The sequence below is a fragment of the Oncorhynchus masou genome, unplaced genomic scaffold (assembly GCF_036934945.1).
Source record: "Oncorhynchus masou masou isolate Uvic2021 unplaced genomic scaffold, UVic_Omas_1.1 unplaced_scaffold_682, whole genome shotgun sequence".
NCBI lineage: Eukaryota > Metazoa > Chordata > Actinopteri > Salmoniformes > Salmonidae > Oncorhynchus > Oncorhynchus masou.
In genome coordinates, this window is record NW_027013271.1 from 359,105 (window position 1) to 373,214 (window position 14,110).

Sequence of the window (14,110 nt, forward strand, 5' to 3'; positions counted from 1 at the left end):
TTTCCAATATAACTAGGCTGTCTGTATTTCCAATATAACTAGGCTGTCTGTATTTTATATTTCCAATATAACTAGGCTGTCTGTATTTCCAATATAACTAGGCTGTCTGTATTTCCAATATAACTAGGCTGTCTGTATTTCCAATATAACTAGGCTGTCTGTATTTTATATTTCCAATATAACTAGGCTGTCTGTATTTTATATTTCCAATATAACTAGGCTGTCTGCATCTTATATTTCCAATATAACTAGGCTGTCTGTATTTTATATTTCCAATATAACTAGGCTGTCTGTATTTTATATTTCCAATATAACTAGGCTGTCTGTATTTCCAATATAACTAGGCTGTCTGTATCTTATATTTCCAATATAACGAGGCTGTCTGTATTTTATATTTCCAATATAACCAGGCTGTCTGTATTTCCAATATAACGAGGCTGTCTGAACACTGATATGACTGAAAGCCTGAGAGAATTGAATTGAAATTTGTGGAAATGTTGGGGATAATATTGAATTGGGAATTGTATTCTCGGATTTGACCTAACATTGGAATTGAGAGGCATTAAATTGACAGACTGACCTGGAATTTGAATTGAATGAAATAGAATGTACAGATAGCGAAATTTGAACTGAATGAAACAAAGAGAGAGTGTACAAAGAGAGAGAAGTCAATTTAATTTAATGAAAGAGTGTACAGGGAGAGCGAATTGAATTGAATTGATTGAAATCGAATGTACAGGGAGAGAGAATTACATTTAATTTTATGAAAGAGTGTACAGGGAGAGAGAATTGAATTGAACAACACAGAATGTACAGGGAGAGAGAATTGAATTGAACAAAACAAAATGTACAGGGAGAGATATTTGAATTGAATTGAATGAAATAGAATGTACAGGGAGAGAGAATTGAATTGAATTGAATGAAACAGAGGGTACAGGGAGAGATAATTGAATTGAATGAAAGAGTGTACAGGGAGAGATAATTGAATTGAATTGAATGAACCAGAGTGTACAGGGAGAGAGAACTGAATTGAATGAACCAGAGTGTACAGGGAGAGATAATTGAATTGAATGAACCAGAGTGTACAGGGAGAGAGAACTGAATTGAATGAACCAGAGTGTACAGGGAGAGAGAACTGAATTGAATGAACCAGAGTGTACAGGGAGAGAGAATTGAATTGAATGAGTGGTGCGTTACCCTGAAGTAGAGTTGTGCGTAGCGGCTGAAGGGGTAGTCGTTGATGTCCAGCGGCAGAGTCAGCTGGTTCTGCTCCTGGATGTGTGGTGCCTGGACCAGAGCTAGACACTCAGAATGGAGCTCTCTGCCACCTAGACACACAGAGAGACGTGAGGAGCTGGACCAGAGCTAGACACTCAGAATGGAGCTCTCTGCCACCTAGACACACAGAGAGACGTGAGGAGCTGGACCAGAGCTAGACACTCAGATTGGAGCCCCTGCCACCTAGACACACAGAGAGACGTGAGGAGCTGGACCAGAGCTAGACACTCAGATTGGAGCTCTCTGCCACCTAGACACACAGAGAGACGTGAGGAGCTGGACCAGAGCTAGACACTCAGAATGGAGCTCTCTGCCACCTAGACACACAGAGAGACGTGAGGAGCTGGACCAGAGCTAGACACTCAGAATGGAGCTCTCTGCAACCTAGACACACAGAGAGACGTGAGGAGCTGGACCAGAGCTAGACACTCAGAATGGAGCTCTCTGCCACCTAGACACACAGAGAGACGTGAGGAGCTGGACCAGAGCTAGACACTCAGAATGGAGCTCTCTGCCACCTAGACACACAGAGAGATGTGAGGAGCTGGACCAGAGCTAGACACTCAGAATGGAGCTCTCTGCCACCTAGACACACAGAGAGATGTGAGGAGCTGGACCAGAGCTAGACACTCAGAATGGAGCTCTCTGCCACCTAGACACACAGAGAGACGTGAGGAGCTGGACCAGAGCTAGACACTCAGAATGGAGCTCTCTGCCACCTAGACACACAGAGAGACGTGAGGAGCTGGACCAGAGCTAGACACTCAGATTGGAGCTCTCTGCCACCTAGACACAATGAGGACCTGGACCAGAGCTAGACATAGAGACGTGAGGAACTGGACCAGAGCTAGACAGAGAGACGTGAGGAACTGGGCCAGAGCTAGACAGAGAGACGTGAGGAACTGGACCAGAGCTAGACAGAGAGACGTGAGGAACTGGACCAGAGCTAGACAGAGAGACGTGAGGAGCTGGACCAGAGCTAGACACTCAGAATGGAGCTCTCTGCCACCTAGACACAGAGAGACGTGAGGAGCTGGACCAGAGCTAGACACTCAGAATGGAGCTCTCTGCCACCTAGACACACAGAGAGACGTGAGGAGCTGGACCAGAGCTAGACACTCAGATTGGAGCTCTCTGCCACCTAGACACAATGAGGACCTGGACCAGAGCTAGACATAGAGACGTGAGGAACTGGACCAGAGCTAGACAGAGAGACGTGAGGAACTGGGCCAGAGCTAGACAGAGAGACGTGAGGAACTGGACCAGAGCTAGACAGAGAGACGTGAGGAGCTGGACCAGAGCTAGACAGAGAGACGTGAGGAGCTGGACCAGAGCTAGACAGAGAGACGTGAGGAGCTGGACCAGAGCTAGACAGAGAGACGTGAGGAGCTGGACCAGAGCTAGACAGAGAGACGTGAGGAGCTGGACCAGAGCTAGACAGAGAGACGTGAGGAGCACACTAACCTGATGCAGCCTGCAGTAAAGAGCCAAGCTCGGCAGGGATCACCAGGTGTGTGACGTTAACCACCTCTCTCTTCGTCAGCTCCTACACACACACACACACACACACACACACACACACACACACACACACACACACACACACACACACACACACACACACACACACACACACACACACACAGCAAGATGTAAGAGATGCCTCCCTCCTCCTCTCTATCTCCCTCCTCCTCTCCCCCTCCTCTCCTCTCCTCTACTCACCATCTCCCTCCTCCTCTCCCCCTCCTCTCATCTCCTCCTCCTCTCCATCTCCCTCCCCCTCTCCCCCTCTTTTCCTCTACTCACCATCTCCCTCGTCCTCTCCCCCCTCCTCTCCTCTCCCTCCCCCTCTCCCCCTCCTCTCCTCTACTCACCATCTCCCTCGTCCTCTCCCCCTCCTCTCCTCTCCCTCTCCACTCCTCTACTCACCATCTCCCTCCTCCTCTCCCCCTCCTCTCATCTCCTCCTCCTCTCCCCCTCCTCTCCTCTACTCACCATCGCCCTCCTCTTCCTCCTCCTCTACTCTCCATCTCCCTCCTCCTCTACTCATCATCTCCTTCTCTCCCTCCTCTACTCACCATCTCCCTCCTCCTCTCCCCCTCCTCTCATCTCCTCCTCCTCTCCCCCTCCTCTCCTCTCCACCTCCTCTCCTCTACTCACCATCGCCCTCCTCTTCCTCCTCCTCTACTCTCCATCTCCCTCCTCCTCTACTCACCATCTCCTTCTCTCCCTCCTCTACTCACCATCTCCCTCCTCCTCCTCTTCCTCTATGCACCCCCTCCTCCTCTCCTCACCTCCTCTCTCCTCCTCCCTCTCCTTTCCTCATATTATTTCCTACTACTTTTCGTTCCTCCTCTCCTCTACTCACCTCCTCTCTCCTCCTCCTCTCCTCCTCTGCTTTCCTGCGGGCCTCCAGCTTCATCTACAACAGAATAAAACATTATTGACCCTAACTAGAACAGGTCATTATTAACCCTAACTAGAACAGGTCAGCTTTACTAACCCTAACTAGAACAGATCATTATTAACCCTAACTAGAACAGGTCATTACTAACCCTAACTAGAACAGGTCATTACTAACCCTAACTAGAACAGATCATTATTAACCCTAACTAGAACAGATCATTATTAACCCTAACTAGAACAGATCATTACTAACCCTAACTAGAACAGATCATTATTAACCCTAACTAGAACAGGTCATTATTAACCCTAACTAGAACAGATCATTACTAACCCTAACTAGAACAGGTCATTATTAACCCTAACTAGAACAGATCATTATTAACCCTAACTAGAACAGATCATTATTAACCCTAACTAGAACAGATCATTATTAACCCTAACTAGAACAGGTCATTATTAACCCTAACTAGAACAGATCATTACTAACCCTAACTAGAACAGATCATTACTAACCCTAACTAGAACAGGTCATTATTAACCCTAACTAGAACAGATCATTATTAACCCTAACTAGAACAGGTCAGCTTTACTAACAGATCATTACTAACCCTAACTAGAACAGGTCATTATTAACCCTAACTAGAACAGGTCATTATTAACCCTAACTAAAACAGGTCATTACTAACCCTAACTAGAACAGGTCATTACTAACCCTAACTAGAACAGGTCATTACTAACCCTAACTAGAACAGGTCATTATTAACCCTAACTAGAACAGGTCATTATTAACCCTAACTAGAACAGGTCATTATTAATCCTAACTAGAACAGATCATTATTAACCCTAACTAGAACAGGTCAGCTTTACTAACAGGTCATTATTAACCCTAACTAGAACAGGTCAGCTTTACTAACAGATCATTACTAACCCTAACTAGAACAGGTCAGCTTTACTAACAGGTCATTATTAACCCTAACTAGAACAGGTCATTACTAACCCTAACTAGAACAGGTCATTATTAACCCTAACTAGAACAGGTCATTATTAACCCTAACTAGAACAGATCATTACTAACCCTATCTAGAACAGGTCATTATTAACCCTAACTAGAACAGGTCAGCTTTACTAACAGATCATTATTAACCTTAACTAGAACAGGTCATTATTAACCCTAACTAGAACAGATCATTATTAACCCTAACTAGAACAGGTCATTACTAACCCTAACTAGAACAGATCATTACTAACCCTAACTAGAACAGATCATTATTAACCCTAACTAGAACAGGTCATTATTAACCCTAACTAGAACAGGTCATTACTAACCCTAACTAGAACAGGTCAGCTTTACTAACAGATCATTATTAACCCTAACTAGAACAGGTCATTATTAACCCTAACTAGAACAGGTCAGGTTTACTAACCCTAACTAGAACAGGTCATTATTAACCCTAACTAGAACAGATCATTATTAACCCTAACTAGAACAGGTCATTATTAACCCTAACTAGAACAGGTCATTATTAATCCTAACTAGAACAGATCATTATTAACCCTAACTAGAACAGGTCATTACTAACCCTAACTAGAACAGATCATTACTAACCCTAACTAGAACAGATCATTATTAACCCTAACTAGAACAGGTCATTATTAACCCTAACTAGAACAGGTCATTATTAATCCTAACTAGAACAGATCATTATTAACCCTAACTAGAACAGGTCATTACTAACCCTAACTAGAACAGATCATTACTAACCCTAACTAGAACAGATCATTATTAACCCTAACTAGAACAGGTCATTATTAACCCTAACTAGAACAGGTCATTACTAACCCTAACTAGAACAGGTCAGCTTTACTAACAGATCATTATTAACCCTAACTAGAACAGGTCATTATTAACCCTAACTAGAACAGGTCAGGTTTACTAACCCTAACTAGAACAGGTCATTATTAACCCTAACTAGAACAGATCATTATTAACCCTAACTAGAACAGATCATTATTAACCCTAACTAGAACAGGTCAGGTTTACTAACCCTAACTAGAACAGGTCATTATTAACCCTAACTAGAACAGATCATTATTAACCCTAACTAGAACAGATCATTATTAACCCTAAATAGAACAGGTCAGGTTTACTAACCCTAACTAGAACAGGTCATTATTAACCCTAACTAGAACAGATCATTATTAACCCTAACTAGAACAGGTCATTACTAACCCTAACTAGAACAGGTCATTACTAACCCTAACTAGAACAGGTCAGGTTTACTAACCCTAACTAGAACAGGTCATTATTAACCCTAACTAGAACAGGTCATTATTAACCCTAACTAGAACAGGTCATTACTAACCCTAACTAGAACAGGTCATTACTAACCCTAACTAGAACAGATCATTATTAACCCTAACTAGAACAGGTCATTACTAACCCTAACTAGAACAGGTCAGCTTTACTAACAGGTCATTATTAACCCTAACTAGAACAGGTCATTACTAACCCTAACTAGAACAGGTCATTATTAACCCTAACTAGAACAGGTCAGCTTTACTAACAGATCATTATTAACCCTAACTAGAACAGGTCATTACTAACCCTAACTAGAACAGATCATTATTAATCCTAACTAGAACAGATCATTATTAACCCTAACTAGAACAGGTCATTATTAACCCTAACTAGAACAGGTCATTATTAACCCTAACTAGAACAGGTCATTATTAACCCTAACTAGAACAGGTCATTATTAACCCTAACTAGAACAGGTCATTATTAACCCTAACTAGAACAGGTAATTATTAACCCTAACTAGAACAGGTCATTATTAACCCTAACTAGAACAGATCATTATTAACCCTAACTAGAACAGGTCAGGTTTACTAACCCTAACTAGAACAGGTCATTATTAACCCTAACTAGAACAGGTCATTACTAACCCTAACTAGAACAGATCATTATTAACCCTAACTAGAACAGGTCATTATTAACCCTAACTAGAACAGGTCATTACTAACCCTAACTAGAACAGATCATTATTAACCCTAACTAGAACAGATCATTATTAACCCTAACTAGAACAGGTCATTACTAACCCTAACTAGAACAGGTCAGCTTTACTAACAGGCCATTATTAACCCTAACTAGAACAGGTCATTACTAACCCTAACTAGAACAGATCATTATTAACCCTAACTAGAACAGGTCATTACTAACCCTAACTAGAACAGATCATTATTAACCCTAACTAGAACAGATCATTATTAACCCTAACTAGAACTGTCAGGATTTGGCCAGGGTTGTTCCGGGTTTTGGTCACTAGATGCCCCCATTGTGCTTTTTGACCTTATGTTTTTTCCCTTGTTCCCCATTATTATTTGCACCTGTGCCTCGTTTTCCCTGATTGTATTTAAACCCTTAGTTTCCCTCAGTTCTGTGTTCTGTGTTTGTATGTTAGCACCCAGCCCTAGTGTTCTGTGTATTCTTGTCGATTCCGGTGGATGCTCTTGTGGAATTCTGTTTTTGCTTTTGAGTATCTCTTGAGGCTTTTTTGTGCTATTCCTACCACCTTTTGGATTTGCCATTTTTGTATTGAAGGACTTCTCCTTTTTACTTTATTAAATACACCGTCTTAAGTACTGCTGTGTCTGCCTCATCTTCTGGGTTCTGCTGACTATTCGTGGCTCAGTTGGTTAAGTGACTGTTTCTCACTCCGGAGACCCAGGTTCGTAACCGGGTCCTGACAGAAACACAGAGCCAAAAATGAACCCAGAGGCAGCCAGTTCCCAGGACCTTTTTGCCATGCTGTCCCACCACCAGGAGACTGTCCAACGCCACGAAGCCGCCCTGGTTCAGCAAGAGGCCTTAATGGCTAGACATTCTCATCTTCTGTCGGAGATGCTGACTTCCATTAAGCAAATATCTGATCGTCTTACCCCGGCAACAGTTCCTGTCCCAGTACCTCAGATTCACGTACCCATGGCAGTTAACCCCCTGGCTGAACCTCGTCTTCCACCTCCCCAACGGTTCTCAGGTGATCCAAGTGCTTGTAAAGGGTTTCTCACCCAATGTTCTCTCTCCTTTGAGCTACAACCCTCGTCGTTTCCCACCGACCGGTCTAAGATCGCTTATATCATCACCCTGCTGTCGGAAAAGCCCTGGCCTGGGCTACTGCTGTGTGGGATGCCCATAGTTCCTGCTGTGCCAGCTACTCTGCCTTTGCTGAGGAATTCAAACGAGTGTTTCAAGGCCCAAGCAGTGGTTCTGACTCAGCCAAACAGCTCCTGACTCTCCACCAAGGTTGGCGCAGCGTGACGGACTATGCCATCCAGTTCCGCACGGTGGCAGCAGCAAGTGGCTGGAACAACGAGGCGCTCACGGTGTGCTTTCTGAAAGGCCTTTCCGACACTATCCAAGATGAACTGGCCACTCGGGAACCACCGGACAATCTCGAGTCCCTGATCAAGTTGGCCTCACGCATTGACCAGCGTCTGAGAGATAGAGAACTCAACCGTAGACCTCTAGCCCCTATCAGTCCCAGCTCCGAGTCCCCACCTTTATCCTCGCTGGCTCCATCGGAACCCATGCAGATTGGACGCATCTCCCAGGCTGAGAGAGACCGCCGGATGAGGGAGCGACGCTGTCTATATTGCGGCAAACCGGGCCATTTCCGTTCCACGTGTCCCGGGCTCCAGGGAAACGCTCTGTCCCGTACAGACCGGGGGAACTGTAACGGGAAACATAACCTCCTCCCATCCGTCCAACTCCCGTCTGCTCATTCCAGTCACCCTCTCCTGGGACAACCACAAGCTTCACCTTCAAGCCTTGGTAGACTCTGGAGCCGCAGGTAACTTCATGGATGGTGTCTGGGCGAAGGAGAATGGCGTTCCCTCTGAACCTCTAAGTGACCCCATGAGGGTTACTACATTGGATGGAAGCCCTTTGGGATCTGGACTTGTCACTCATGTCACTACCTCCTTGCGACTTTCAGTTTCACAACACCAGGAATTGATGAACTTTCATTTGATCTCCTGTTCCGAGTTCCCTCTCGTCCTTGGATACCCCTGGCTTCACAGCCATAACCCTCACATCGACTGGTCTGTGGGCACTATCAAGCAGTGGGGTCCTACGTGCCAAGCTACTTGTATTTTCCAGAATTCCCGAGTTCTACTCCCGAGTCTTTAGAATCCATCGACCTGACCCGAGTTCCCGAGTGTTACCATGACCTCAAACTGGTGTTTAGCAAACAGAGGGCCACCATGCTACCACCCCATAGACCTTACGATTGCCCCATCAACCTGTTTCCGGGCACTTGCCCCCCCAGGGGTCGGATCTTTTCCCTATCTCCACCCGAACGAGCTGCTATGGATACCTACATCAAGGACGCTCTGGAAGCAGGCCTCATGCGTCCATCCACCTCCCCGGCGGGAGCAGGGTTTTTCTTTGTGGCCAAGAAAGACGGTGGATTACGTCCATCGACTACCGGGGACTCAATGCCATAACCGTCCGTAACCGTTACCCGCCACCCCTTATGGCCACAGCCTTCGAGCTGCTCCAGGAAGCAGTTGTTTTCACTAAGCTTGACCTGCAAAACGCATACCATCTTGTGCGGATCAGACCTGGTGACGAGTGGAAGACCGCTTTCAACACGCCTACTGGTCACTATGAATACTTGGTGATGCCCTTCGGCCTGACCAACGCCCCAGCGGTGTTCCAAGCGCTCATAAACGATGTGCTTAGGGATATGCTTAACATATTTGTGTTCGTTTACTTGGATGACATCCTCATCTTTTCGAGCTCCCTTCAAGAACACACTAAGCATGTCAGACAAGTACTCAAACGCCTCCTGGACAGCCATCTGTACGTTAAGCCGGAAAAATGTGAATTCCATTCATCCCGAGTACAATTCCTGGGATTTGTAGTGGAACCCGGTCGAGTCCAAATGGACCCCAGGAAGGTAGGGGCGGTAGCGGATTGGCCCACCCCCAAATCCGTTAAGGAAGTTCAGCGTTTCCTGGGCTTCAAACTTTTACCGCAAGTTCATCAAGAACTTCAGCTTGGTGGCAGCCCCTCTCTCAGCTTTAACCAAGGGTGGCAATGCAAGGTTTTTGTGGGGAAGAGAAGCTGAGACGGCGTTCCAAGGACTCAAGCAGCGCGTTCTCTCTGCTCCCATCCTGATACTACCGACTACGGATGAACCATTTGTGGTGGAGGTAGACGCATCAGAGGTTGGTGTTGGAGCTGTCCTGTCTCAGAGGGGTGAAGACAAGAAGCTTCATCCGTGCGCTTTCTTCTCACACCGGCTTACCCCGACTGAGAGGAACTACGATGTGGGGGATCGTGAACTCCTAGCGGTTAAGATGGCATTGAAGGAATGGAGACACTGGCTCGAGGGGGCTTCTCACCCGTTTCAAGTGCTTACGGACCACAAAAATCTGGAGTATATCCAGCAGGCGAAGCGGTTGAACTCTAGACAAGCTAGATGGTCTCTTTTCTTCAATCGATTCCAGTTTATCCTCACCTATCGGCCCGGGTCGAAGAATCTCAAACCGGATGCCCTGTCCCGAGTCTACGCTCCTGCCATTCGAGATGACACGGACATGCCTGTCCTTCCTGCTGCTAAGATTGTGGCTCCGATCTCGTGGCAAGTTGAGGATACCGTGAGACGTGCTCAAGCTAGCGAACCGGACCCGAAAGGAGGTCCTGCCAATCGGTTGTTTGTCCCCAAGGCAGTGAGGACTCAGGTCCTTCTGTGGGGGCACTCCTCTCGCCTCACCTGTCATCCGGGCGTAGGTCGCACCTTGGAGTTCATCCAGCGTAAGTTCTGGTGGCCTACCATAAGAGAAGACGTTGCCACTTTCGTCAATGCCTGTCCCGTGTGCTGCCAGGGCAAATCTTCTCACCTCCGCCCTCAAGGACTCCTTCACCCTTTACCTGTTCCCCACAGACCCTGGTCCCATATCTCATTGGACTTTTTACTGGACTTCCTCCATCCCATGGCAATACTACTATCCTAGTCATAATCGACAGGTTTTCAAAGGCGGCCAGGTTCGTCCCTCTGACTAAGTTACCTTCTGCCAAGGAAACGGCTGAGTTGGTAATTAATCATGTGTTCCGAGTCTTCGGCATTCCTCAAGATATGGTTTCTGACAGAGGTCCCCAGTTCGCCTCAAGGTTTTGGAAGGCCTTCTGCCAACTCATGGGGGCTTCTGCCAGTCTATCTTCAGGGTACCATCCGGAGTCCAACGGCCAAACAGAGAGGATGAATCAAGAGCTGGAAACCACCCTCCGATGTATGACTCGTGACAACCCGTCCACATGGTCATCCTTTACTGTTTGGGCCGAATACGCGCACAACACCTTGCGCTCCTCCTCCACTGGTATGTCCCCGCACGAGTGTCAGTTTGGCTATGCTCCTCCATTGTTCCCGGACCAGGAGGCAGAAGTCAGAGTGCCTTCAGCCTTGAAGTTCGTCAGACGCTGTCAGCTTATGTGGAGGAAGACCCGTCTTAATCTTATGCGTTCCTCACAGAGGTACCAACAACAAGCCAACAGACGTCGCCGTCCCGGGCCTACCCTGCGCCCCGGCCAGAGAGTCTGGCTCTCCACAAGAGACTTACCTCTACGGGTGGAGTCTCGCAAGCTGTCCCAAAAATACATCGGTCCCTTCAAGGTTGCCAGGAGAGTTAACCCAGTTTCTTATCGCCTACACTTACCCAGATCCCTTAAGATTAATCCCACATTTCACATTTCATTGTTAAAACCTGTTGTTTTTTCTCCCCTTGTCCCGGCAGACAGACCTCCCCCTCCGCCTCGTGTCATTGGAGGCCAGCCGGCTTATACCGTCCATCGGATACTGGATTCCCGCCGGGTGCAGCGGTCCTGGCAGTATCTGGTGGACTGGGAAGGCTTCGGTCCCGAGGAGCGCTCCTGGGTTCCTGCCAAAGACATCCTGGACCCTGACCTCATTCGTCAGTTCAGGGCCCTCCACCCTGAGAGAGCTGGTAGGAACGTCAGGAGCCGTTCCTAGGGGGGGGATTCTGTCAGGATTTGGCCAGGGTTGTTCCGGGTTTTGGTCACTAGATGCCTCCATTTTGCTTTTTGACCTTATGTTTTTTCCCTTGTTCCCCATTATTATTTGCACCTGTGCCTCGTTTCCCCTGATTGTATTTAAACCCTTAGTTTCCCTCAGTTCTGTGCTCTGTGTTTGTATGTTAGCACCCAGCCCTAGTGTTCTGTGTATTCTTGTCGATTCCGGTGGATGCTCTTGTGGAATTCTGTTTTTGCTTTTGAGTATCTCTTGAGGCTTTTTTGTGCTATTCCTACCACCTTTTGGATTTGCCATTTTTGTATTGAAGGACTTCTCCTTTTTACTTTATTAAATACACCGTCTTAAGTACTGCTGTGTCTGCCTCATCTTCTGGGTTCTGCTGACTATTCGTGGCTCAGTTGGTTAAGTGACTGTTTCTCACTCCGGAGACCCAGGTTCGTAACCGGGTCCTGACAGTATTGTATTATGTTGTGTACTGTATTGTGTTGTGTACTGTATTATGTTGTGTACTGTATTATGTTGTGTACTGTATTATGTATTGTATTATGTTGTGTACTGTATTATGTTGGGTATTGTGTAATGTTGTGTACTGTATTATGTATTGTATTATGTTGTGTACTGTATTATGTTGTGTACTGTATTATGTTGTGTATTGTAGTATGTTGTGTACTGTAGTATGTTGTGTATTGTGTTATGTTGTGTATAATGTTGTGTATTGTGTTGTGTACTGTATTATGTTGTGTACTGTATTATGTTGTGTACTGTTATGTTGTGTACTGTTATGTTGTGTACTGTATTATGTTGTGTAATGTATTATGTTGCGTACTGTATTATGTTGTGTATTGTGTTGTGTACTGTATTATGTTGTGTAATGTATTATGTTGTGTACTGTGTTATGTTGTGTAATGTATTATGTTGTGTATTATGTTGTGTACTGTATTATGTTGTGTACTGTTATGTTGTGTATTATGTTGTGTAATGTATTATGTTGTGTACTGTGTTATGTTGTGTATTGTGTTGTGTACTGTATTATGTTGTGTATTATGTTGTGTACTGTATTATGTTATGTATTATGTTGTGTACTGTATTATGTTGTGTATTGTGTTGTGTACTGTATTGTGTTGTGTACTGTATTATGTTGTGTATTGTGTTGTGTACTGTATTGTGTTGTGTACTGTATTATGTTGTGTATTATGTTGTGTACTGTATTATGTTGTGTATTGTGTTGTGTACTGTATTGTGTTGGGTACTGTATTGTGTTGTGTACTGTATTATGTTGTGTACTGTATTATGTAGTGTATTATGTTGTGTACTGTATTTCGTGTATTATGTTGTGTACTGTATTATGTTGTGTATTGTGTTGTGTACTGTATTGTGTTGTGTACTGTATTATGTTGTGTACTGTATTATGTTGTGTATTATGTTGTGTACTGTATTATGTTGTGTACTGTATTATGTTGTGTACTGTATTGTGTTGGGTACTGTATTGTGTTGGGTACTGTATTATGTTGTGTAATGTATTGTGTTATGTTGTGTATTATGTTGCGTACTGTATTATGTTGTGTACTGTGTTATGTTGTGTATAATGTTGTGTACTGTATTATGTTGCGTACTGTATTATGTTGTGTACTGTGTTATGTTGTGTATAATGTTGTGTACTGTATTATGTTGTGTACTGTATTATGTTGTGTACTGTGTGTACTGTATTATGTTGTGTATTGTGTTGTGTACTGTATTATGTTGTGTACTGTTATGTTGTGTACTGTTATGTTGTGTACTGTATTATGTTGTGTATTGTATTATGTTGTGTATTGTGTTGTGTACTGTATTGTGTTGTGTATTGTGTTATGTTGTGTATTATGTTGCGTACTGTATTATGTTGTGTATTGTGTTGTGTACTGTATTATGTTGTGTAATGTATTATGTTGTGTATTGTATTATGTTGTGTATAGTTATGTTGTGTATTATGTTGTGTACTGTATTATGTTGTGTACTGTATTATGTTGTGTACTGTATTATGTTATGTATTATGTTGTGTACTGTATTATGTTGTGTGTTATGTTGTGTATTATGTTGTGTACTGTATTATGTTGTGTGTTATGTTGTGTATTATGTTGTGTAATGTATTATGTTGTGTACTGTGTTATGTTGTGTACTGTGTTATGTTGTGTATTATGTTGTGTACTGTATTATGTTATGTATTATGTTGTGTGTTGTGTATTGTGTTGTGTATTATGTTGTGTATTGTGTTGTGTACTGTATTATGTTGTGTATTATTTTGTGTATTATGTTGTGTACTGTATTATGTTGTGTACTGTGTTATGTTGTGTACTGTGTTATGTTGTGTATTATGTTGTGTACTGTATTAT

General features: G+C 44.3%; 1 protein-coding gene across 1 annotated transcript in view; it reads right to left on the reverse strand.

Annotated features, from left to right (window-relative positions):
• LOC135536903 (unconventional myosin-XV-like) overlaps positions 1-14,110 on the reverse strand; it is a gene marked incomplete at its 5' end in the record, with an annotated part of 88,417 nt that overhangs the window by 19,701 nt on the left and 54,606 nt on the right. The window contains 3 exons of the mRNA XM_064963125.1: positions 1,198-1,328; positions 2,743-2,824; positions 3,647-3,700. Of these exons, the coding sequence (XP_064819197.1) occupies positions 1,198-1,328; positions 2,743-2,824; positions 3,647-3,700 (267 nt within the window). The remainder of the gene's footprint in view (positions 1-1,197; positions 1,329-2,742; positions 2,825-3,646; positions 3,701-14,110) is intronic.